The sequence below is a fragment of the Jatropha curcas genome, chromosome 2 (assembly GCF_041381405.1).
Source record: "Jatropha curcas cultivar XTBG-Jc1 chromosome 2, XTBG_Jcur_1.0, whole genome shotgun sequence".
Classification (NCBI taxonomy): domain Eukaryota; kingdom Viridiplantae; phylum Streptophyta; class Magnoliopsida; order Malpighiales; family Euphorbiaceae; genus Jatropha; species Jatropha curcas.
The window spans coordinates 28,289,847-28,314,362 of NC_143152.1; the positions used below are offsets into that span (position 1 = coordinate 28,289,847).

The 24,516-nt window shown below is 34.5% G+C and overlaps 4 protein-coding genes across 8 annotated transcripts; 3 read left to right on the plus strand and 1 right to left on the minus strand.

Moving 5' to 3' along the window:
• Window positions 1–66: 66 nt before the first annotated feature.
• LOC105649028 (cell division cycle 20.1, cofactor of APC complex) lies at window positions 67–2,757 on the plus strand. Its single transcript, XM_012235551.4, has 6 exons — window positions 67–482; window positions 689–964; window positions 1,058–1,327; window positions 1,498–2,079; window positions 2,169–2,407; window positions 2,508–2,757. The coding sequence occupies exons 1-5, from the start codon at window positions 384–386 to the stop codon at window positions 2,307–2,309; spliced, it is 1,368 nt and encodes a 455-aa protein (XP_012090941.1). The 5' UTR covers window positions 67–383; the 3' UTR covers window positions 2,310–2,407; window positions 2,508–2,757.
• Window positions 2,758–3,153: 396 nt separating this feature from the next.
• LOC105649027 (P-loop containing nucleoside triphosphate hydrolases superfamily protein) lies at window positions 3,154–5,338 on the minus strand. Of its 2 annotated transcripts, XM_012235550.3 has the most exons (5): window positions 5,225–5,338; window positions 4,538–4,666; window positions 4,317–4,359; window positions 3,879–3,958; window positions 3,154–3,747 (listed from the first exon to the last, which is right to left on the minus strand). In XM_012235550.3, exons 2-5 carry the CDS (start codon window positions 4,554–4,556, stop codon window positions 3,329–3,331), a joined length of 561 nt encoding a protein of 186 aa, XP_012090940.1. In that variant the 5' UTR covers window positions 4,557–4,666; window positions 5,225–5,338; the 3' UTR covers window positions 3,154–3,328. The 2 variants fall into 2 exon arrangements, with proteins under 2 accessions (XP_012090940.1, XP_020540917.1); XM_020685258.3 differs by lacking the exon at window positions 5,225–5,338 and having other exon boundaries at window positions 3,154–3,808; window positions 4,538–4,554.
• Window positions 5,339–5,895: 557 nt separating this feature from the next.
• Window positions 5,896–13,242, plus strand: LOC105649025 (scramblase-like protein). 4 transcript variants are annotated; one of them, XR_001047598.4, is made up of 13 exons: window positions 5,896–6,086; window positions 6,524–6,849; window positions 6,945–7,039; window positions 7,218–7,304; window positions 8,612–8,653; window positions 8,754–8,798; window positions 10,282–10,347; window positions 10,437–10,493; window positions 10,596–10,657; window positions 10,727–10,847; window positions 11,189–11,286; window positions 11,378–11,484; window positions 13,013–13,242. XR_001047598.4 is itself a non-coding variant. In XM_020685252.3 (13 exons), the coding sequence occupies exons 2-13, from the start codon at window positions 6,546–6,548 to the stop codon at window positions 13,041–13,043; spliced, it is 1,095 nt and encodes a 364-aa protein (XP_020540911.1). In that variant the 5' UTR covers window positions 5,916–6,086; window positions 6,222–6,545; the 3' UTR covers window positions 13,044–13,242. The 4 variants fall into 4 exon arrangements, 3 of the variants coding, with proteins under 3 accessions (XP_012090939.1, XP_020540911.1, XP_012090937.1); XM_020685252.3 differs by having other exon boundaries at window positions 5,916–6,086; window positions 6,222–6,849; window positions 11,189–11,266; XM_012235547.4 differs by having other exon boundaries at window positions 5,916–6,086; window positions 11,189–11,266.
• Window positions 13,243–15,744: 2,502 nt separating this feature from the next.
• On the plus strand, window positions 15,745–22,233 carry LOC105649024 (Tudor/PWWP/MBT superfamily protein). The gene is made up of 4 exons (XM_012235546.3): window positions 15,745–16,396; window positions 17,026–17,609; window positions 17,779–18,081; window positions 20,326–22,233. The coding sequence occupies exons 1-4, from the start codon at window positions 16,215–16,217 to the stop codon at window positions 21,600–21,602; spliced, it is 2,346 nt and encodes a 781-aa protein (XP_012090936.1). The 5' UTR covers window positions 15,745–16,214; the 3' UTR covers window positions 21,603–22,233.
• Window positions 22,234–24,516: the final 2,283 nt, after the last annotated feature.

Below are 24,516 nucleotides of genomic sequence, written 5' to 3' on the forward strand. Positions count from 1 at the left end.
CATAGATAACCGTTGCTGCTTCAAAACTCCAGTATTCCTTATTTCCTTTTACTTTATTATTATTTACATATTTAAAAATCTTGACGGCGAAACAGCTTTGAAGAAAACAAGCAAACCAAAGCCCTAATTTCCAATTCCAATCACTATATAAACCCACCAATTCAATTGATAACTCAAAGTCACATTCTCTCGGAACAATCTACAACAAAACTAGCTCGCTAATCCCTCCGCGCTCTCTCTCTCTCTCTCCCTCTTATTTTCATTTTATACTCATTTTCTGTTTTTGTTACTAATCCTCCTGTTTTGCAGGAACTTTTTCTCTTCTTTTATCCATATATTCTATTATTGTTTGCATTTGTATTTTTTTTGTTTGGTATTAACATATGGATGCAGGATCAGTAAACTCTTCTTCAAACATGAAAGGACAATCAAGATTCCCACTTCAAGAACAGCTTCTTCAAAGAAGGACTTCTAAAGAAAATGTAAGATGATTTTAGTCTTTTATTCATTTATAGATAGTAATTTGGGGTTCTTGAATTAGTCAAAGTGCTAAAGTGGGTATCTATTTATCAATTTTGATGTTTCATAATTGAACTTCTTGTACTAAAAATTTCGTAGTCCAAAATTATTGCTTAACGGGCATTGGTTATTAATCAACATATGTGTTTGCTATTTATGAATTTAACAGTTGGATAGATTTATTCCAAACCGCTCAGCAATGGATCTGGATTATGCCCATTACATGCTAACAGAAGGTAAGAAAGGTAAAGAGAACCCTGCAGCAAACTCACCCTCAAGAGAGGCCTACAGGAAGCAATTGGCTGAAACATTGAACATGAACCGGACTCGGATTCTCGCTTTTAAGAACAAGCCTCCTGCACCTGTTGAATTGATCCCACAAGAGCACACTTCCTTATCTCACCTCCAGGCCAAACCCACTAAGCCGCGCAGACACATTCCTCAGGTACATTATCCAGTATTCATTTGCTTGCTTGTTGCTTTCATAAGAACAGTAATTGAATTGGTAATAATTGTTTGATTTGTTCATTGTGTATAGACCTCTGAGAGGACATTGGATGCTCCTGACCTTGTTGATGATTTTTACCTCAACTTATTGGATTGGGGAAGCAGCAATGTTCTAGCTATAGCTCTTGGGAGTACAGTATATTTGTGGGATGCAACTGATGGCTCTACATCAGAACTTGTTACAATCGATGATGAAATTGGCCCTGTTACTAGTGTCAGTTGGGCTCCTGATGGACGCCACATCGCCATTGGCTTGAACAATTCTGAGGTTCAGCTATGGGACTCTGCTTCTAATAGACAGGTTATTATCTACCATTGATAGCACAACGTTATTTTTGCTGGAAAAAAGGAGCACATATAACTTTTTTGTAGTTTTCAGATGATGTTACAACCTGTTTTTTTCATTTAAGATTTAACAATAACAAAAATAAGGTCTAACTTTGGATTTTGTTTTCTTTGATAACATTACAGCTAAGAACATTGAGAGGTGGCCACCGATCCCGAGTAGGATCACTGGCGTGGAACAACCATATCCTTACTACTGGAGGAATGGATGGCCAAATATTCAACAATGATGTGAGAATTAGATCACACATTGTGGAGACATACAGAGGGCACCAACAAGAGGTTTGTGGGCTTAAATGGTCTGCTTCAGGCCAGCAATTAGCAAGTGGAGGCAATGATAATCTTGTTCACATATGGGATAGATCAGTAGCATCATCAAATTCAGCAACACAATGGCTTCACAGGCTTGAGGATCATACTTCTGCAGTAAAAGCCCTTGCTTGGTGTCCATTCCAGGGAAATTTGCTAGCCACCGGAGGAGGTGGTGGCGATCGGTGCATAAAGTTTTGGAATACACACACAGGTGCTTGCTTGAACTCAGTAGACACTGGCTCTCAAGTTTGTTCTCTGCTGTGGAACAAAAATGAGAGGGAACTGCTTAGCTCTCATGGGTTTACTCAGAATCAGCTCACTCTTTGGAAATACCCATCAATGGTTAAAATGGGAGAACTCACTGGCCATACATCTAGAGTGCTTTTCATGACTCAGGTAACTATGTGAATTGAATGAACCCAACAAAAAAAATTCCATTTCTTGATTGTTCAAATACTTACTGGTTTTTTATGATTTTTCTTCAGAGTCCAGATGGTTGCACAGTTGCAACAGCAGCAGGTGATGAAACACTTAGATTCTGGAATGTTTTTGGTGTTCCAGAAGTGGCTAAAGCTGCCCCAAAATCAAATCCTGAACCATTTTCCCACTTGACTCGCATCCGCTGAAAGGCCCTTGAAAATAGAAGCCGGATTCGTTGACAGAACTTGAACAAGAACTAAGTGCAGCATGTTCAATTGCTTTCAGACCAAAATATATTGCCAATGTAAGAAAAAAACAATTCTGAGATATGTCAATCTTTTCATACATTGTGTAAAATTGCTGCCTCAAATATCTTAAAAAAGGTTGTTGCATTTTTCTTGCAGGTGACAGGCTAAAATTAATAGCAGTTTGGTGTCAATTGACTGTGCACATCTGGACAGGGGAAAAATGTGTAAATATGTGCATTTTCCAATTTGATTGTGCGAATGTGTAAAGTAGCAAAGAACAACCCATGAAAACCCAATTTGGTTTTTGAGAAGAACGGATGTACTATCAAAGTATATACTAGTAAAAGCTTTCAGATCCTTTCTCCGTGGATGTAGTCACATGATCTCATGTGATGAACCACGTAAATTTCTTGTCTTTTCTTTCTCTTCTTTCTTCTTGTTTAATAGTTTTCCTCTTGTTTAAAAAATAAAAAGATCAGTTCAGTAAGTAAATGAAGAACAAAGCACCTTGAATTTTAGACAATTAAAAAAAATAACAAAAAAGAGAAAATATGAAGCTAAAAGAAAAATAACTGTTTCAAGATGAACGCCAAATTAATAATTTACAAGGTGTTTTTCCATAAATTCTCTCTATATAGGTCAAATTCAAATGTTGCTTATAGAGAGCACAGACAAGTCTTTCTTTTCATTGCTATGAATTTTTAGTTAATTTTACAATTTTAATGAGCAGAAGGGATGTATGTTAGATACCTAAGGTGTTGTAAAAGAAACCAGCTTGTCATTCAGTAAAATTAGATGACGATAATAACAATATTTGTATTTTTCATTGCATTAAAAATGATCCACTGTGACCCAGTGGGTTCCAATAATTCTTTGATTACACAAACTTAGCTGAATCATCTTTTTCTGTGTAAAAATGGATATTCCGTAATTCATCTTGAGAAGATTAAAAAGGATGCTTTGTAAGATAATATGGTCTAAGAGACCTTGTTCATAAAATCAAAGCTTTTAATGGCATTTACAATTGCTTGAGGACTTAGAGCAGCATCCACTTTAAATATTCCTTCACAATCATCTGTCTGCAGTAAGTCTAGCTGTGATTGCAAAAGGGTAGCTGGCATGAAATGTTTCCCTTCTGCAGCTCTTCTATTTAATCGATCCACAAGCACCTCAACCTTGGCATCCAGCAACACAAACTTAACTGCACTGACATAGCTTCCAAGTTTATAATTGGGGTCAGCAGATCTAAGAATTTCCCGATATCGCTTCTGCAGAGAAGAACAACCAAGTACAACATTTTTTCCACTAGTCATCCTCTCCCTTAAAGCATCACGGAGACTTCCAAGCCATGGAATCCGATCCTCCTCCAATAAAGGAATGCCTTGACGCATCTTTTCTGCATTTGACAATATGATAATTCCAAAAGCATAAAGCTTTTCATGCAAGAAAAGATTTCGCTGGGATCAAAAGAAATAAATATATCAATAGAGAAAGAACTAAAGTTACAGTTAATAGATATATCAATACCTTTGTTTGACTGTGAATGGAAATCATCAGCATCAAGAAAACTACAGTTCAAAATCTTGGACAGCAGTTCGCCTATTGTACTGTTGAAGAACACGGTCAATGTATAAAATCATTCATTACCGAGAAGGTTAAAACATATATGCAGTGAATGTAAAAGCAACAAAAAATCACAGTTAATCGCTTGTCCTATGTCACTTAATTTTTAAGAATTATTTGAAGCAGCAGAAAGAAAGACTATTTCAGTAATTAGAATCATTGCTCGATTCAAACAAGCACGCATAATTAATTTGAAAAGAAAAGTACCATCACAATATAACAATCTCTATGCAAAAAGGGGAAAAGGGTAAATGAATACTGAGTTTTTGCAATTTCTTCTCCTTAGTTAAAACAGATCAGGTTCAAAAGCTATTTGATATCTAACAAGGGGACTAAACTTACGATTTCCCAGCACCACTGACTCCCATAATCACAATAGCTTTACCTGTAAATAGCAAATACAAATAAAAATGACAACCAAGAAATGGAAAGCAATGAAAATCAAGAACTAGAAAGTTAAGGGTGGCTACAGCAATCAAGAGTATTGCATAAGGAAAGGAAACTAGTTGAAATGAAATTTGTTTCAAACCCAAAAATAAAAATTAGATAAATAAATAACTTACCTTTGAGATCAAAAGCCATAATTGATCCACAGCTTAGACAAATCCACGAAGCAGAGTCAGAAAAATATGCAGCTTCAAAAGATAATCCTTTCTCTACAGAGATTGGATGAATGCTGCTGCAACAAATTGCTGCAAGACAAACCATGCACTTTTCAATTGAAGAAGATTATTCATCAAAATCTCCTTATCAACTAATCGCTAGTGAAAGCTGTTTAAGAGTTCATGCATAAAACAAAAATTGAGAAGAATTCCGATCGATAAGTCATTAAACAAATCCGACCACGTCAAAGTTGTTTTACCAACTAAGTTTTGAATTCTCTTGTACATTGAGTGTCCAGATTTGACTCAAAATGCCATTTACTTCTTTACATGTCAATTTACACAAATTTATAAAAAAACATAAATTCGCACAACAACTCCATCCCAATTAATCACACAGAAAACACATTGGATCACCAATATTCAAGAACAGGGAACCACCAACTGGAAATAAGAAACTGAAACTGAAAACAAAATAGATGAACAAAACAGCAAAATTTGCAAATTGTAGAAATAGAAGGGAAGAAATTAAAATTCTGCACTAGGGAACTGACATGCATCATTCAGAGATTGAACATTGAACAGAAATAGAAGAGAAATGGAAAAATAACTTGAATTTGAAATACTGAGGGGATTAGCATCGCTTACTAGGATTAATTTCTGCTTCTGAATCCAGCAAATGAGGAGAAGCGAAGGGATTGTACAACTGTCAACTGCACTACGCTGCCTAACATTTTGACCCCATATGATTGAAGTCTAACGCCAAGCTACAAAGCAAAATGATTCTAGAGTTTAGGGCCTCATCATGGGCCGGGCCAGGCCTATCCAAATCAACGTGGGTCCGTTTGGATTAAGTTCAACTAAAACAATGAGCTTTGAATGTAAAGTCACGTAAAATTATAATCTTATCTCTATAATTTATCAAAATAATTATTTTGAAAATAAATTTTTATTTTATTTTGTCCCTGTTATACACTATTGTCCTTCTGCTAAAAAAAAAAAAAAAAATCCATATTTCACTATAAAAAGAAAGAAAAATCCTTAATTTCTTTCTACCCTTAAACCTTTTTCTCCTTGAAAATGGTTTCCATGAAAATCTAATAAGTTGCCATTAACGGAAATGAATGTTGCGATGATGAATTTGGAATATCAATGGTGGACTTCTTGATGAAGATGTTATTTAGGTGTGGTGTGTGGGTTTAAGACTATTTATGTGTTTCTAAAAGGCATTCAACTGTATAAATTGGATTTTTTTATAAAATAAGAGTGGTGTATAATGGTAGAAAATAATTTATTATTTAAAATAGGGAGATAAAATAGTTATTTTAGCAAAATACATGGGCAAGATTTTAATTTTTCCCTAAATACGTTTACTGGTTTAGTCCACACTGGATTCCTACCCATCAAAGATTCGCCGAGAAGTCGACATAGGAGGAGGAAGAAGCTAGAAATAGACGTTTCAATTTGAAAAACCGTAGACGGAGAAGCGCAGAGCTCAAAGAAGGCAGCAGTAAGCACACTTTCCTTCTTTGACTGCAAAAAAAAAAAAGAAAGTTTGCACTTATAAAAGCACTTTTTGGTTCTGATTATATTTTGATTCTGTATAGAAATTGTAATTGTGATCGGTTTTAGGAATTTTTTTCAGACTTTCTGTTTGATTGCTGGGAAATCTGAGGAAAAATGAAAGGAAATGTAGTATTACTGCTTACATTGAGTGGGAATAGAAACCCGATGAAACATCGATGAGAAAATTGAACGCTATTCAGTCTAATTTGTGTAGACAATTCCACAGTTATAGGAAGATTTTTTCAATAGTTTCTGTTTGGTTGTTGGAAAGTCGGAGTAAAAAGTGAAAAGGAAATGTATTATCGGGCTTGTATCGTATAGGAAATAGAAATCCAATGGTAGATTGAAGAGAAAATTTAAGATACAATTCAATCTGTGCAGGCAGTAACACATTTGTTTTGAGATGAACTGGACAAAGCGTTGTCGTTTGCTTGCCCAGACAAAGAAATTTGCAGTGCCATTGTTTAATAATCATCAACATGGTATACCTAGAGTTGAAAGGTCTCGGAATCTTCATTGCTTGCAGCAGCCTCAGAAAGGATGGGTGTGCGTTGGGGCTGGGGAGGAATGGTGGAGAATGATTTTCTCTCGTGGATATGCACATGACGTTGAGAATGATTCTCAATTGAGTAGAAATTTTCTTGCGCAGTTTTGGATTGCAGATAGGAAAATGGAAAAATCTAGAGAGAAAAGAAAGCACAAGATTGGTGAGTATATTGATTATAGTAATGTGAAATACATAATAAGCATTAATCCTTTCTATATCTAATTGTGGGACAGCTTTCTGGTTGAATCATGACAGGAGAAAGATCTAATGGCCATGGAAGAACAGTTCTGAACCAACCTCCTCCAAGTCAATCTGTATCTGGTTATTTAGAGCCAGCTTCTCCTGAGGAAGTGAGTTTTAGATATTTGTTTTTCATCATTATGCTTTTGTTGTGTGCTTGTCTTAGTGCAATTCCTTTTTTGGTCTTGGTCTTGGACACGAGTGCATTGAATGAGCAAGCCAACCTTCATCAAGTCTATGAGAGACTGACATCTAACCGACTTCCTCACCATTTCCTGAATCTTACAGGCCCAGGTTGCACTTCTTCTTGCTAGGTCCAATTTGTTGATTACTAGGGATATAGAATGGGCAAATCTGGTACTTGGTTTTGAGCAGGTGATTTTCTACTGTGGATTGTTTCCTCATATGTGCCCCAATTTGACAGCAAAAAGTTGTTATTTGTTTCAGTGAAGGATTCAGCTTAAATGTTAAGGCGCTAATTTATGCACTCATTTTTTTATTTTTTTTCTCTTTTCACTTTTTGTCTTGAACCATCCGAGATATGGATATTTGACTCCATTTGGAACAAAAATTAAGAAACTGTTATCTGTTAATTGCTGTTTGTTTTGTTACTGCACTTGAACTTTTGAGTTATTGCTGAGGAACAGCAAAGTGAAGCTTTATTTGGCTGATATTGCATGAAATATCTTGTTGTCACTCCTTCTCATGTTCCAATTGTACCGTTGCCAGTACCATGTGATTGAGTATTCACTGGAAAGTCCTGACTTGAGTTTGCACCATGTTGGGTTATCTTGCATCTATTTTCCTTTTGTGTTCTTTCTATATGTTGGAGGTTGTGGATTATCTTGGGTTATTTTAAGTTAGATTTAAGGTTTGTAAGATTTTTGGAATAGGAGTTGTTGTAGCCAATTGTATTAACTTATTGCATGGAATTAGTAACTAGAAGGCAAAAGATAGCTTTGAGAAGCAAAATTGTTACGTTTTTTCCAATCACTCCTAGAGTGAAGAAAGAGTACTTTTTTGGGGTTTAGATCTCATAACTGAGCTTGCTGCAAAAACCATTTTAGAAATTGGAAAGTTTACCAGTCAAACTCATTAAAATTTTAGATATTTAGAACCGCATCCCTACCAAAAATTATAAATAACCTTGCAACAGAATAAAAGGACACCCTTGCATAATAGGCATCTTTCCCCCTCTTTTCATTGTGTCCATAACCATTTAATGACTTTCTGTATATTTTTGTTTTGGTATTTCTGGGACTTTTATTTCGGTTCTAAAGCACTATTCACGAGTCATAATTGAAAATATTAGCAGTAATGTTAAGAGCCCAATGCTTGATCTTGTGGTTGTGGCTCGTTCACGTAGAAGTTGTACTTGCATGTGGTTTCTCTGCATGCTTATCTTCATTTCTTTGATTGTCACATTCAGACTAACATTACAAGCTTGGCGTATGCCTTAGAGAACTTATAAATCCTATGGCAAAAGGTTGAGAAACTTAATGTCATCTTGGAAAGCATGCAGTTGGGTCTAATTACCTATGGATTTGATGTGTGTTCTCATGGTGGTATTTGTTTCTCATAACACTCTTAGATTTGTTAACACATATTCTTGTTTTCTTAGGGTGTGTTTTCTTAAGTTTTCTTTATGTTCGTTATTAAATTTTATTGTTAAAATATTGCAGGAAAACCGTTATGTAATTGTAGATGTGTGCTACCCCCAGTCTGTGAGTAATTTTTTTAATTCTCATTCTACTATAAATGAAAATTGTGTTTTAACAAGATGATTGGTTCTTGGTGTACTTGAATTGTCCAATTTCTTTGCAGCCTGCAGGTTTTATTCGGGAACAGAGTAATGTCATTGCTAGGCAGGTCTGCATCTTTCCTAATTCTACCTCCTCCCCCACTTTTGATTGTTATTTCTTGAATAAAGCATGCATCTCTCTCTCTCTCTCTCTCGTTTTTCTCTTTTACTTGGTGTACTGAAATTGTGATCTCTTTATGCCTTGATTGTTGATTACTTCTGTTTGCTTAGAATTACCAATCTACAATAATAATTCCTTATATGCAGCTTGTTTTTCTTTTACCAACTCAAGTTTGATTATTTTGGAATGCAACATGACAACTTGCTGTCTGTGCTCAGTGGCACATTTAGCAACTATGTCAATCCAGTAGTAGTTCCCATAAATCTAGAACCAGGCATTATTATTTCCTTGCAAGAGTCAAATGAGAATCACTGCTTTATCAATGACCAATTATTAATAGATGAAAATTGCTTAACTTTCTTTACACTTTTTCTGATCAATTATTTATTGCATCATGTTTGTTGCCATTATCAAATGGGATTGTGGAATGTAGACAGGCAGCTGTTGCCGTCAATTTCCTGTTTTTGTAAACTGTTCTATTGTCTTTCCAAACCCTTTCATAATACATATTCTTTCTTCAGGCATGGTACCTGTATGCATCTGCCTGGTCTTCATTTAGATAAGAAGGCTTGATCGGTCGCTTGGACTTGGTTAACTTTTTCAACCATGTCAAATTTGATATGATGTATTTCTAGAATTTCTATCAAGTGAATTTTCTTTTCACCTATCATGGTATCTGAGACTTTTGGATCGCCTGACTAATATCCAAGCCTTTTTATTCCCTCTGTCATACATGTTTTCGTATTGGGGAATTACTATGATGAATTCCTATTTGGCCAAGTGAAGTGGTAGAATTCAAATTATGAAACCCAAAAGTATAAGAGCCACTTGCTCAATCCAATGGGTTAGGGAAGGAAAAATACGTACAATAGTTTACAAGTCTAGCCGAGTCTTATGGGATTGGGATTGGGATTGGGTGATATAGAGACGTCAGGGCGACATGGGTAGAATACTACGGTTCATGAATGACAGTACAAGAAAAAGACATCTAGAAAAGGTCAATTTTGCTTCAATTCAGAACTAGGTTAGGGAGAAACTGTTGCATGGTCTGGAAACAGTAAATTAGAAGGCATGGAGATAACAGAAGAAAGCCCAAAGAGAGAGATGATGGGGCTGCAATAAAATTATCAAGGCTTACTGGCCTAGTGAAGAATATTTCTGGATAAAGAATGAGCAGATATGAAGGCTTAATTAATTCTATTTTTCCGATACAAAGTTGAACTGGGATAGTTGATATTTCTCGAATCTTATGCGTTGATTTTTTATTCACATATCTGTTTACATAATGAAACTCGGACATTCGTTTGGTCATATATAACTATTCTGGTAGCAACTTGATATTGTATACTTAAAGGAAATAAGCGTGAGCGGCAAGCATATGTATGATTTTAGAAGTAGCTGTATTCTGATGCCTTTTGTATTTTCTGCAGTTACTTCGTCTAAGGCGCCCTTTTGTTGCTTACATAACTGATGCTATGGGTAATGAGCTGTTCAGGGTGAGGACTTTGTGCATATTTCTTGTTTAGCTGTGTAGCAAGTTATAAATTGATGATTCATCTCTAAGGCTCCGTTTCAATTTATCTAGGTTCGGAGGCCATTTTGGTGGATAACCAGCTCAATTTATGCAGAGATTAATGGTAAAGTATGTAACTTTTACATACTTAAGGCTTTAATAGCAGTAGAACTTTGAGCATGTAAACTTCAGTCCGGTTCCTGACGGAGTCAAGTAATTGTTCGTTTCTAGGAAATTGGTGTGGTTCACAGACGATGGCATCTTTGGAGGAGGATATATGATTTGTACATTGGGTAATTTCAGTAGGCCATTGTTTTGCTCGCTTTAGAGTTCAGTATCTTAGTTAACAGTGTTATTTGCAGAAATAAGCAATTCGCTGTGGTTGAAAACCCTGGACTTTGGAATTGGACATTTACATTGAAGGACATTAATGGGGAAGTTCTTGCTCAAATAGATCGCGACTGGAGGGGTTTTGGATTTGAGGTTGTTTCCTTTGTTTGTAATATAGTGTTATTGACTGTAATGTTGATTCTTGTGCTTTATTTGTTCATTCTTAACAGGTAAATGCCTTCAAATTTTTTCTGTCAATTTTACTTGCTTCTGAGAAATAAACTTTAGGATCGTCACTTTCTTGATGTTTCATTATAATTAATGGGTTACTGATCTTTATTCTTCACATCAGGGAGGAGGAGGAGGGAAACAAATATGATATTAATGACAGGCCTTTGAAAGGCTTCTGATTGCATGTGAACATTATAATTGCATTGATTGCAACATGGAAAGATGACATCAATATTTTGTTTGGTTTCCCAAATACCTTGCAGATATTTACTGATGCTGGTCAGTATGTAATACGATTTGGTAGTTCTGATCCCAGGTCCAAGACTGGTCCTGCTACAGCGGTAAAATATGGAATCAAAAAGTGAAATTCTCTTCAATTTCTACCTTATTCGTTTATATTCTGTTATCTTTTGTTGATAAACCCACTTTATTGTCTTCCTGTTACGTTGCAGATTCATGATTTGGAAGTTGTCCGTCCTTTGACGTTATCAGAGAGAGCTGTTACTCTTGCTCTTGCCATTTCTCTGGATAATGACTATTTTTCAAGGCGTGGTGGCTGGTGAGTAAATTTACTGACTTTTGCTTGAACTTATTTGTATCCTATGGTCTACATAGCAACCGAACGGATTATAACTTAGGCCTAAGTTACAAAAATACCCTCACCTTTGCGACCTATTGCAGTATCACTTTAAACCCACTTTCGTCCCCCGGGCACCCTGGCTCAGTAACTTAGATAGATTGTCACCCTAATTGAAAAATCAGCTAGGGTTTTGTAATTTTTTACTATTAAATTTTTACTATTAAAGTGGGTCTCACCTAACCAGCTTGGGTCAATTTAACCCAAGCCTCAAAACTCACCGTTATAATTAACCCAAATCCACTCAAAATCATGAAAACTCACCATTTTGATGATCAAGCCATTTAACCCCTCCAGCCCCCACTTTTTGTTATTTTAATCTTCGCTTTCTCGTATGTGAAATACTTATAACGATAGCTTAACTTTAGATTCTTCTGTTGGATTTTCACCGTTTTCCAATACATAAGCAATTTTAGTGTTTCGGGTTTCTTTTTTACTGTTTCGTTTTTTGGGTTCGGTTGGGTGATGGGGTTTTGTTGCTTTCCTGTATTCTTTTCTTCTTTTTGTATCTTTTCTATTTCTTTACTGGATTCCCTATCTCTGCTCTTTCTACTGTAAATATTTTCTTTTTTAAAAAATATTCTTTGTTTTTTAATTTCTTTTTATTTCACACCCCCCCCCCCCCCCAAAATGCATGTTCTTGGGTTTGTCTGATCTAGATTGGATCACAAGGATCTGTCTGTAGAGAGAGGAAGTGGTTGTGGTGGGGTTTTGGTGCTTGGGTCTCTTGCTGCAGCATCTTGTTTTCCTTTGAGAAGTTGAAGAAGAGAGTAGGAAGGAGGAGGAGGAGAAGAAGAAGAAGGTGAGATTTCTGGATGTTGGATCCTTTACCAGCTTTGGCCACCCAAGATTCTTTGCTTGTGCTTTTTTGTGATAGCTGCATCTGTCTCTGTCTATTGTTTTCTTTTGCTTACGTGGGAGTAACTTGAACTGGGTTTGATGATTTTGGATGGGTTTGGGTTAAGAAAAACGAGATGGGTGAAAGTTACGAAATTGAAAATGCAACAGAGTGATGGAGAAGGGAGATAAGAGCGACGGCAAAGGGAGAAGAGAGCGATGGAGGATGGAGAAGAGAGAATGGGGGAAATTAGGGTTAAACCAAAACGGTGAGTTTTGATGATTTTGGGTGGGTTTAGGTTAATTAAAATGGTGAATTTTGAGGCTTGGGTTAAATTAACAAACCAAGCTTGTTTAGGTGGGACCCACTTTAATAGTAAAAAATTACAAAACCCTAGCTGATTTTTCAATTAGGGTAACAATATATCTAAGTTATTGAATCAGGGTGTCCAGGAAATGAAGGTGGGTTTAGAGTGATACTGCAATAGGCCCCAAAGATGGGGGTATTGTATTTTATTATTAGCTACTTTAGTTTCTGCTTCAATAGACAATTTTTATTTTTGGGCTTTAATCTGAGCTTAAATTGATTGCACATTTTACTTTGCCTTGTCAGGGGAATTCCTTTTGTTGCTGTTGAGGAGTAGATATTGGACGCCTTTAAGTTGCAAGAACCAAGAATTTGGTTTACAAAAGCAAAGGTGTTTTTAATCCTGCTATTGCTGCTTCTTTCTCCTCACACAAGATGTGTATTTTGACTCCGTGAACTGTGAACTGTGATACTCCCCCGACTTTATCTAAGTCGTTTTTAGCATTTGAAGAAGTAATAAATGATTTTTTTTTCAACATTATTCTTATTTATTTTAAATACAATCACTTTCTTCACAAATAACTCTTGGTTTGAGATATGAGATAATTTATTCAAATTGCTTTTGATTTTGTTATAATTTAAGAGAATTAATTACTTCATTGGTCTTTTTGCAAAAACTTTAAATGATTTATATTTTGGGACAGAGAGAGTATCATTTTGTCACAGGAACTAAAAAGACAAGAAAAAGAAAAAAAAGGGATTTAATTAAAAAAAAGTGTAAAATAATTAGGAATGTTCACAAAAACCAGAATAATTGATTTGGATATATAGTTGAACTCACAAAAGTTTGATAATTGCATAATTAATATTCAACTAATAATATTTAGTTTGAATAGAAGTTAAGGATAAGGAGTATCCTGTTAATCCACAAGGTATGAATGGTGGTTCAGATAAATAAATGTGGGTCAATCCTATCAAGGATTATACTTGTCTAAATTGGATTTGTGGCTCTACATATGGATTAAATTTAAGAAAAGTAAATGTTTTAAAAATTATTTCTATTTATTTTTTTTTCAGTGAATGATTAAAAATATTTTCATTTCAATAAAATTTTTTATTTTCATTGGTTTGATCTACAGTTGGGGTTATAAGTTCAGTTCACACAAATCAATCGGATTGAAGACTTCCACAAAGAAAGAAGTCTTGAGGAAAAGGAAACTGAAAAAAAGAAAGAAATTAAAAGGAAAACGAAAGAAAGAAATAAATTAAATGAATACTAGTAATCTGATATCTGTAAAATGAGGACTTTGTGGCATGGAAGAGAGATTTGTATAATGCAAGTGCTTTTCAACTACCAAATCAATTGAGACTACATTTGTAACCTTTCATTTTGAAATCGTATTTTCTTTCATTATAAAGCAGATATGATAATTGAATTATTAACCTAAAATAGATTATTTGATTATAATATTTTTTTTCAATATTACACATGCTTAAAAGTCAATGCACTAACCTTTTACATATCAGAATTTTTGTCAAAATGGTGACTAATAAAAGCATTGTACTAAATATTATATGATATGTAAGGATGAAAATAGTTCTTTTTAGATGAAATGATTAAATAATTTAATGAAATTAGATTATAGTGACAAACAAGTAATTTTACTGAAGAATAAAAATATAACAGTAATTTCTATTGAAATTTAAGGATTAAATAGTGAATTTCCCCTAATTTAAAACATAAAAAATCTTGTTTTTTTTTATAGTAAAATCTTGTCACAATCCTAATTTCCCCTAATTGCAGTATATAGAGAGGTTGGGCCAAAAAGGCATGTGGAGCACGCGTTAGGCATTGGACGGTACACACAGATAGGAGAAAGAATGACTCGTACGAGTTATGCGCGCGGAATCAGTGAGCCAGAGCCACCACATCTCTCTTCATTTTTTATTCATATTGTTAAAAATTATATAAATTCCCATGTAATAACATATTATTATTTCTCTAAGGTTATTGTTAATCAATTATATTTAATATAATTTAATGCAGTATTAAACATATAAAATTTAAGTTAGTATCAAATAAATACAAAGTCAATATACACCATGGCATAATTTAAAGATAAGCACTTATTTATTACTTGACAATAAATTATGATCAATTGAAATTAAATTAGAACGATACTTAGCTATTATAATATTTTAAAATATTTCAAATTTTATTATTTTTTCCAATTTCATCATATTGTAATATTTTTATTAATTTTACTCTAATTTTGACTTTTTTTTCTAGCAATATCACTCTCAATTGCAATTAAGAGTAGAATTGCAAATAAAAAAAATATTTTCATCTATTTTCAAATTATCATGTGACAGTACTAAAAATTTTAAAATAAAAATTTGGAAAAACTCCATTGGTCTATCAAATTAATATTGAGATTAAAATTTTAATTTTTAAATAAATATACTAATCAATAATTTAATAAATAAGTTTTTGTTACTTATGAAAAATTCTAAAGCATTGGTGTAATATATTAATAAAATATTTATTTTTACATTTATAAATTTTATTTTTTATATTAAAAAGTCTTAGTTTTTATATTTTTTCGGGTGAATAATAAAATTAAAATTTTTTATTTAATGAAAAATAAATAACTTTTAATTATTGTAATTTTACATTTTAATATCATATTCTTAAACCTATAAGAAAAAAAAAATTATAAATATATCTTAAAAAAAACTATAAATATACCACCCAGTAAGTGGAATATAATTTAATATTTAAACAGTGTTTAAAATTTAATTTTTTATTTATTCAACAATAAGGAATTATATTTTAAAAAATTAAAATTATTTTTTATTTATAATTAAAATATTTATCGTAATTGAGGATACTATTATCATAAAAGATCAAAATTAATGAAAAAAAATGATAAAAATATGGAAATTAATGAAAAAATAATAAAAAAATCGAAATAGAATGAAATTGCCAAAAATTATAAGTTTGCGGAATGTGTTTTTTTATTTTTTTATTTTTTTTCTCCTCCTTCTGTTCGGGTCTTCTCTTTCAAAACCAAAAAAACAAAACCGAGCAAAAGCCATAACCAACCCTCTTCTTCTCTATTTCCAAACAAAAAGAAAAGACCCTAACCATATAAACACCCCAACAGACCTCCACCACCACCACCACCACCACCACTACCACCGCGACGGTGTCGTTTATAGTCTTGAAGCTTCTTGAAGAGTGTGTGTTTGAGAGTGAAGGATCAATTGAATTCAAACTGAAACAAAAACCCTAGAATTTAATAAATGACAATGAAAAATCCTCAAATCTGAATGGAAGCCCTATTTTCTCTTCGTGGATCGTTTGTTCATTCTTGTTGTAGGTTTCTCCGTTTCGCTCTCTTTTCCTCTGGAGGTTGAATTTGATTCTACAGAGGAAGAAAGAGAGGCGCTCGCTTGCGGGCGTGTGCGTTTGTTAGTTGATAATTAAAGAGATACGTAAGTGGCGATGGGCAGTTCGGGATCCGGTGCGGCAGATTGTAGTATTGGACCGATTGTATGGGTGAGAAGGAGGAATGGGTCGTGGTGGCCGGGAAAGATACTGGGGCCTGACGAGTTGGCCGAGTGTAATCTCACTTCTCCGAGGACAGGGACTCCGGTCAAGCTCCTCGGCAGGGAAGACGCTAGTGTGTACGTCTTATAATTTATATTTTTCAAAGAAATATTTACTTTTCTGGACCATTTACTTTTTATGTATTAGTTTTTGGATAGGAAGTTATTTGATTTTCTGGTGTTTGTGGTTACATCTTTTTTCTTGCTGAGTTATTTTCTTGCTTGAAAGGGAAGTGGTATGAGCATTGATGATCATTTCACAATTGGTTTTGTCTCTAACAATGTGGCTGGGCGTTAGTTCCTTTGCTGTTGTTGCCTTTATCGTCTTTGCTGATTTTACTAACGTCAAATTATTTGTCTCACAATATTTGGGATTTTGAAAGCAGAAATTGGGTGTAATATAATTTAGACCTTGGAACCAACTTATACAACCTCATTGATGACAAAGATGGACAGAGTTATTTTAGTTGCTAAGATGCTCCATGGGTCATGTCCTTCACCATTTTGAATAGAGGAGTAATTTTAGAAGATAAGCTTAATGTCAATGCTGCCAATGCATGAAATTTGATATTTAAAATTTTGGGTGCAAAGTGTTCCTCTTTATTTCAAGTTTTATAATTTTTTAAAGTTTTTGCAGACATTATGTCTTTATTCTGATTTCATTTGGAGCACGCTTTTTATAACAAAAATTTATGGTACTTCTTCAGGGACTGGTACAATTTAGAAAAATCTAAGCGTGTGAAGGCATTTCGATGTGGTGAGTTTGATGATTGCATTGAAAGGGCAGAATCAGCCCAGGGCATGCCGATCAAAAAGCGAGAGAAATATGCACGTCGAGAAGATGCAATTCTTCATGCACTTGAGCTTGAAAAACAACTGTTGAAAAAGCAAGGGAAATTAGGCAGCACTACTGATCAACAAAAAAGTAAATCATCTAGTTCTGCAAAGAAGGAGCCTGACATTGCTTCAGAAATCTGGGTAAATAATAGTGGAAAACCCGGGAATGCCAAGTTGAATCAGATTTTGAACCATGTAGATACGAGTATCAAAGATGAGATTGCTGCCAATCCTAAGAAAGCAACAGATGTAAATCAGCCAATCTCGGAAGATGATCATTCTGATGCAACACCACGGATGAGAGGGTTGCAAGATTTTGGGCTTAGAACTGCCCCATTAAAGCGAAAGCTTCCATCTGGTGATACAGCTGGTCCTGTGACACCTATGGAAGATAATCAATTTCAAGCTCATCCCGTTGGTGCCTCTAGCATTGAAAGAACAAATAATGCAAATGGTAAACATTTTTTATTCAGAAGGGTAGGTCACATTAGGGTTGACTGGGAGATGTTTGATCAAGGGTCATGAGTAGCTACTCTCCTGTTGAATATTGTAGAGTAATGCAAAGTTAGAAGTCCCTCATTTGTCACAATCTGAGTCTGGAACTGTTTCTATTTCTGTTTCAGGAGCAGAGCAGATGGGAGCTATTTGTCAATTGAAGAGGAGTAAATGTGCTTACTTTCCAGCTGAGTCTAGCGACTCTTTGGAAGATAAAGAGCTTCCTTTGAATCGGATTAAGGCATTTCCTTCTCAGTTTGACGATGATGATAGCCATCCTCATCACAGTTCATTGAATGAACAGAACTCTTCTTCTGGATTTATGGAAAATGCCGAATCTGACTCGTCCGAAACTGACTCTTCTAATGACTCTGAGTCTGATTCTTCTGAGACTGAGCCGGATGTGGATGATGAAATGACTATTTTTCCAGGTAGTGTATTTACTATTCATATTTCATGTCAATCATCATTTCTCTCCATTGAGTGTCAAATAGTTTGCTTATGCATTTTCAGTGTTGGGTGTGTTTGAGAGATCAATTGCTTGCTCCATTGCTGATAACATCTGTTCTATTTCAAAAATTCAGTTCCTTTTGTTGGGGGTTCTTGATTACAGATTTTTTTTAAATTGCTAATGAATAATGGAAAATCTTACTAGGCTAACCGCCCTTCTGAATTGCATAATATATTGATGCAAATGGGAGTGCATGTATTTCATAATACAAAAAATTTTCTTTACTTCACAAATAATATGACAATTGTGGATATTTTAGACCAAACTTTCTATCTAATTAATATAGAAAAGAAAATTTGTTTTCCCTCTCAACAAAATGTGGGTTAAGATTTATCAGAGTGATGCTTTGAAATGATAAATTATAGATCGTCGAAATCAGCAAATTTAAATCTTGGTTGCCTAGTTACTAAGGGCACCTGAGGTGCAAGGCATAGCAGGTTCCAGCCTTGGTCCTCTGCTAGAGAGAGGCAGGTGATCTCTCCCGGGTGCTTGCCTTCTCACTTAGGAGCGCCTTTTCCCAGCTGCAAGGCACCTCTTACAGATCCTGCAAAGAGTAAGCTTTCCCAGCACCAATGGCTTCCACCACTGGTCTCAGGATTAGCTAATCTACAAGGATCAGCATCCATGCACCCAAAAATTGCCAGAAATGTCATCTCTGTCGCTGGAGAGTGGCCTGATCCTGACTGGACTGCCACTACTTGAGTCACCTGCTCACTGTAATTCCATTCCGGCATCCAAAGATCTTGGGTCTCTGTCCTTCTGCCTTGATTTTGGTTTCCTTTGTGCCTGTCTGTGTTCACTCTAATTCTTCTCTACTTCTTTTCTTTTCCCCACTGTCCTGTATTTACGTTTTTTCTTAAATAATAATACTCTTTGCTCCTGTTTTATCTTTTCACTGTTTCTTTCTCTATTGTCCCTGTTCTTATCCTAAACAACCTTTTGAAGTTGTTAAAATCTTGACTTTACATTGATTATTTGAGAGTTATTAACTTTTTTCACTATGTTATTAATTTCTTGAATTTGTTTATTAAATGTTAATTTGGTTAAACAAAGTTAATATTTTGGATTTGTTATAAATATCAAGTGTTAATTTGTTAAACCAATTCAAGTGCTTGAATTTGTTTATGAATTTCTATATTACATTTTCTGTGGAGAAATCAAGTATTACTTTTGAATTTTCTTTGAAATATATATTTTTGCGGCTTACATTTCTTAGGCGGGTGCTTGGACCTAGGCTTCAGGACCCTTTGGCACTTTAGTGCGCCTTGTGCCTTTAATAACTCTGCTTGGTTCTACTGACCTAGAATTTATATTTTGTTGTGCAAATTACATGGTGCAAGTATGGATGAGTGGATAGATGTCTTAGTTATTGACTAGGAATATTGCATGCTGTACACAGTTGTAGACCTGTGGTGGGATAAAAATAGGCTTACGAGTTTTATACATGTGGCCGGCCTCCATGGGTATTGCCACTGAACTTTGCAAGACAAGCAGTGTGAAAATGTCATTACAACTGCATTATTAAATCAAGGGGGGTGAGAAATGTTTGGGTTTTGCTTAGCTTTGACAAGTTTAATGTAGATGACTCAAACACAGTAGCCATAGCGTTGGTGGCAATTATTTTAGGATAATTGTTCTTGTGTTTCACAAAACTTGATGTCAGAATTCTTAAGCTATGCCTGGAGTCTTGCACATAATCTTCTGGATGAGAAAACACCTTGAACCATATTTTGTCTTTAGATATGAGTCCTGAAATTTTCTTCCTCGGGTAATAGTTTTATGGCTTGAGTGAGTTGCTATGCCCAACATCTGGTATTATGGCTGCATTTCTATAGAGGCATATGTAAAAATGATAGTAATCCAAATAAGTTGATTATCAACTTGGCATGGACTGAGATCAATTAAAAAATCCTTTGTTAGGGAAGTTAGACTAAAAGCGTTACATTGGATTAAAATATAGTCCTTGTCAATTTTGTGGACCTACGTGCAATTATTGCATTCCTGCATTTGTATTCAGGTTTATAGTCTTCAATGCTGTTTTCTGTAATTACATGGGTTTGCTGTGTATTGAGCTGTGTAAAGTTTTAACAGTATAATTTTCATTTTTTCAGTATATTCTCTTTTTTTTGGGGAGTCTTATTAGCCTCTGTGCTTGTCTATTCAGGTGCTGCTATACCTACAGAAGTTGAACAAAATGCTCTGAGACTGCCTGAAGCACCTAGAGGACCTGGAAGCACAAGCAGTGAGGATCAGGATGAATTAGCTTTTCCTGCTGAAATGACTCATCTTTATCCTGATGACCCTTTTCTTGCTAATGCGGCAGTGTCGAAATGGCAATTGAAAGGGAAAAGGAATATCCGACATCTTACCAAAAAGTCTGCAGATAGAGCTGACAGAAAAGTTTTGAATGGTCTTCTTCATGGAACCTATCATGGGATAAAGGGTAGCATTCTGGGCCAAAGGGCATATGCTGTTCATGATGCTGATTTCGACACAAAATATTTTGGGACCCAAGTGTTTGGGCCAGATAATGGGCGTTATTCATATACATCTAGATTGGCATCCAAAGGCAAAATTAGAAGTGGTCATAACAATATTGATTGGAGGGGCATGACTTGGGAGGATCGTCCTGCTTTTAGAGGACATTGGGAGGACGGGATGGAGCGTTTCAATCCAATAATTTTTGGCCGTTATCATTCTGGCGGAAGGGCAAGATCCATGTTGATAGATGTGGATTTGAAGGTCCAAGCTAGCTATCAAAAAGAACCTGTTCCTCTTGTTTCTCTTAGGAGCAAGTTAGATGGGAAGGCAATAATAGGGCATCCAATCCAAATTGAAGCCCTAGAAGATGGATCATCGGAAAACCTCATTCCTACAGATGATTATCATAGCACCGAAGCAGTTGACTATGATGGAAATACATCATCACTTCCACCAGCTTGGAGAACTGCTAGAAGGACCGATTTTAGGGTCCCACGCCCTCATTTGTCTTCAGTGTTGGGTGCTGAAGATTCTGCTGAGGATCCTCCTTTTATAGATCAGGATGGAAGATCTCCGTTTAAGAAGTCAAGTGTTGGTAGTTTCGGCCAGAAGGCAAGCCTGGTACGGAAGGGCCTTACACACATTTCCCGTCCTCCTCCAATGGATAGAAAATTTCCAAGAAAGCTGCCAAAGAAAGCAAGCTTAGCATCTAATCAAAAAACAAGAACCCTATCGTCAATTGGTATTCAACAAAATTTCGGAACTAAGCCCATACATTTTAGTAGCAGTGGCCAAATGGATGGACTTATCAAACCTGAAACATCTGGGCCAACTACTGTTGCCTGTATACCTGTCAAATTAGTTTTCAGTAGGTTACTTGAAAAGATCAATAGACCTCCTTCAAAAGCAGCATGTAAAGTGGTTATGTCGAATAGAGATGCAGAGGGACAGCCATCATAGATGACATGTACATTGCTATATGTGCTCACTAATACTGCAGATGCAATAATTGTTTGCTAATTTCCTCTTTTTGGCAAAAGTATTCTGCACCCGTTATACATTGTTGGCATTTTCTGCGTGAGGGTTCTGTTACCTGTTTCTTGACCATTAGATTTAGCATGGAAGAAACCATATACAGTGAACGTGTTCAACGCAAGGTTATAGCGATGTTATGACGGGGATGCAGAAAAGAGCTTTTGGTAGGCTGAAAAGAAGGTAATCACTAGTCATTACAGATAGAAGCGGGTAGTTTGAAATTCAGTTTAGATATATGTACATTTTATTTCCATATGAGCTGATGTTTTTCAGGTTTTCTTTTATATTTATTTATTTGAAAAATATAGAGAAACCTAGTACAGTTGGGATCGAGTTAGTCTTTCCTTTTGTATCTATAGTTTTGTTTGCATGAGCAATCACTGGACGGACTGGTTAGAGCTATGGCCTCGTGCTTTGGCCATTGTGCTCCTGTAAAATAATAAGTACACTCTGTAGGCTAGACAAATATGTTGTATGATGCACAAAGTGCAAAACTTCCAAAAAGATAGATACATGTTTCAAATGAACAATTTTCAACTGTGCGTTATTCTTTTCATCTGGAATGGGTGATGTCTGTGGTGCTTTTATTGGATTATCTATCATTTTCTGGCAGGCGATATACATCTTTTGGTTCATATTTATGCATTTGGTTCTGTTCACCATCTATGTTTTCCCCTTTTGGCAGATGCTGTGGAGTAATATCTATCTTTTATCCTCTTCTTGAATCTGACTAATAAAAGTTTGAGCGTCTTTGTTATGCTTTTTTTGTAAAGAGACTAATGGCAAAGCAAGTTATCTTTCGAGCAGATGAGTTTGTTATCATAACTGTCGTTGTTGCGGTGGATCTACGTAAATTTTTTAATGTATGATGAGCAGTTCTTAGTGTAAAATTGGGTGGAAAATACAGTTTCTAAGAACTTTTGCCTCTCTATCCCTTAGAAGGGGAAGAAAAGAGATGTCAACTAGGTGTTTGTGTCTTTTTGTTTTTTGGTTTGAAGAGGCAATTTTATTAACTTGGAAGTGCGTTTTGAGATTAGCAATTTTTGTTCTGATAAGAAGCAGATACAAATACCGAAGGGCTAATTTTGTATGGCATGGATACTTATTTCTATGTGAAACATGAGATACTTGTATTTCTATATGAAGCATGAATATGAAATAGAGTTGGTAAAGTAAGTAAATCTATAAGCAGCTATATTAAAAAAAGAAAAAAAAAATTTAATACACATGTTTCTCGGGACAAATATGCCATCATCATTTACCTTTAATTCACTCATTGTTCAATTTATTTTATCTAATTTAATCTTAAAAAGAAAGAAATTGATTACTTTGAAAAATTGAATTATACATAAGTAATCTAGTTTTATCTGATTTTTTCGGTGTAAACCATCAATATTCAGACCCTTGTTATCACGGACTAATTAAATTCGGCTCGGGTTTAATCGCGGTTAAGGCTCTTCGCTTCTCTTTGTAGATGTGTTTAGTGGACCAAATTCAATTTGGGGTCTAGTCACGTTTAAGGCTCTTCACCCTTCTCTGCAGGTATGTTTAGTGTGAATCAAACCCTTGAGTTGATTTCTTGAAATTTTAGTTTCTTCATTTTTTAATTGATTATTAAAAATATTTAGTTCAACTAAATTTCAAACATTCCGATTACTTAGTCCATACATTATTGTTAAATATGAGAAAAATTGTAAAAAATGGTAAATTATAAAAGTTGTCGGTAGGTGGTGGTGATAGCGGGTAGTAAACGGTAATTGGTGGCAGTGGCTACCAATGGTTAATAAATTAAAAAACAATATGAATTTATAAGATTATAATATATTAATTTATTAATACCAGAAAATATTTTTCTTTTGAAAATGGGAAGTCATTTTTCTTAAAAATGGCTCTATTTTTCTTCAACTTATTTTCTTGAACGCTCTGGATAACGAAAAATTATGAAAAATATTTTCTTGCAAGTTATTTTATAAAAATAAATAGAGGCAGAATGTCAGAATTTTTTTTTTTTAGAACATAGAGATAAAATTTCAAAATAACTATGATAATAGGGACCTTATAATTTCTTCATAAAAATTGAGAAAAAATGAAGCAATGACCTTGATTTGGACTTTTTTTTTTTATTTAAAATTGAAAAATAAGGAAATTTAGAAATAAAAGCATGGATTCATAGGGTTTGGCCCAATATTTTCTGATATCATGCAAAATCTTTCTAGGGCCATGGTCAATTTACAATGACATGACATAGATGAGAAATAGAACATTAGGGAAAAAGGACATTTATTTTTGCTTTCTATTATTTTTCTCATTACAATTCCATTTTCCATATTGATTATAAATTCCTTTTACATTTTTTAAAAATCAAATCACTGTGACATGTAATTAAAAAAAAGTGTTAAGACCCCTTTGTACAAATTTTACATCAGTAATACAATGCTATAAACAAAACTTTCCCTTTCTAAAAAACTAATTTTAAAAAAAATTAACTAAATTATTAAACTTTTTATTTCAAAAAATAATTATTTTTTGTTACACATTTTAAAAAATTATAATTAACTCAATTAATGTTACTTAATAAAAAAAAATTCATCTCAAAAAAGAAAAACCCTACTGAAAAAGATAATTATTTCATTTTAAGCATGATATTAAATACAAAAGTACTTAAATAAACACATTTCCCTAATAGCATAAAATTTAACAAATTTTCTGAAAATTTGCGGGATACATTAACTAATAAAATACTCATTAATTTCAAATTTCAAATTCACGCTCCAACGGTCATATCTTCTAGGGTTCTCTCCCCCTCATATCGTTCACCAGATACATATATATATCACCA

Coding starts and splice junctions, on each gene's coding strand:
- LOC105649025 (XM_020685252.3), top strand. CDS start 6,546: ATGAACTGGACAAAGCGTTGTCGTTTGCTTGCCCAGACAAAGAAATTT. Junction 8,654..8,753: donor ATGTGTGCTACCCCCAGTCT/GTGAGTAATTTT, acceptor ATTTCTTTGCAG/CCTGCAGGTTTTATTCGGGA. Junction 10,348..10,436: donor TGGGTAATGAGCTGTTCAGG/GTGAGGACTTTG, acceptor CAATTTATCTAG/GTTCGGAGGCCATTTTGGTG.
- LOC105649028 (XM_012235551.4), top strand. CDS start 384: ATGGATGCAGGATCAGTAAACTCTTCTTCAAACATGAAAGGACAATCA. Junction 965..1,057: donor CGCGCAGACACATTCCTCAG/GTACATTATCCA, acceptor CATTGTGTATAG/ACCTCTGAGAGGACATTGGA. Junction 2,080..2,168: donor GAGTGCTTTTCATGACTCAG/GTAACTATGTGA, acceptor ATTTTTCTTCAG/AGTCCAGATGGTTGCACAGT.
- LOC105649024 (XM_012235546.3), top strand. CDS start 16,215: ATGGGCAGTTCGGGATCCGGTGCGGCAGATTGTAGTATTGGACCGATT. Junction 16,397..17,025: donor GGCAGGGAAGACGCTAGTGT/GTACGTCTTATA, acceptor GTACTTCTTCAG/GGACTGGTACAATTTAGAAA. Junction 17,610..17,778: donor AAGAACAAATAATGCAAATG/GTAAACATTTTT, acceptor TTTCTGTTTCAG/GAGCAGAGCAGATGGGAGCT.
- LOC105649027 (XM_012235550.3), bottom strand. Junction 3,959..4,316: donor GTCAGTGGTGCTGGGAAATC/GTAAGTTTAGTC, acceptor GTTCTTCAACAG/TACAATAGGCGAACTGCTGT. Junction 3,748..3,878: donor CCATTCACAGTCAAACAAAG/GTATTGATATAT, acceptor TGTCAAATGCAG/AAAAGATGCGTCAAGGCATT.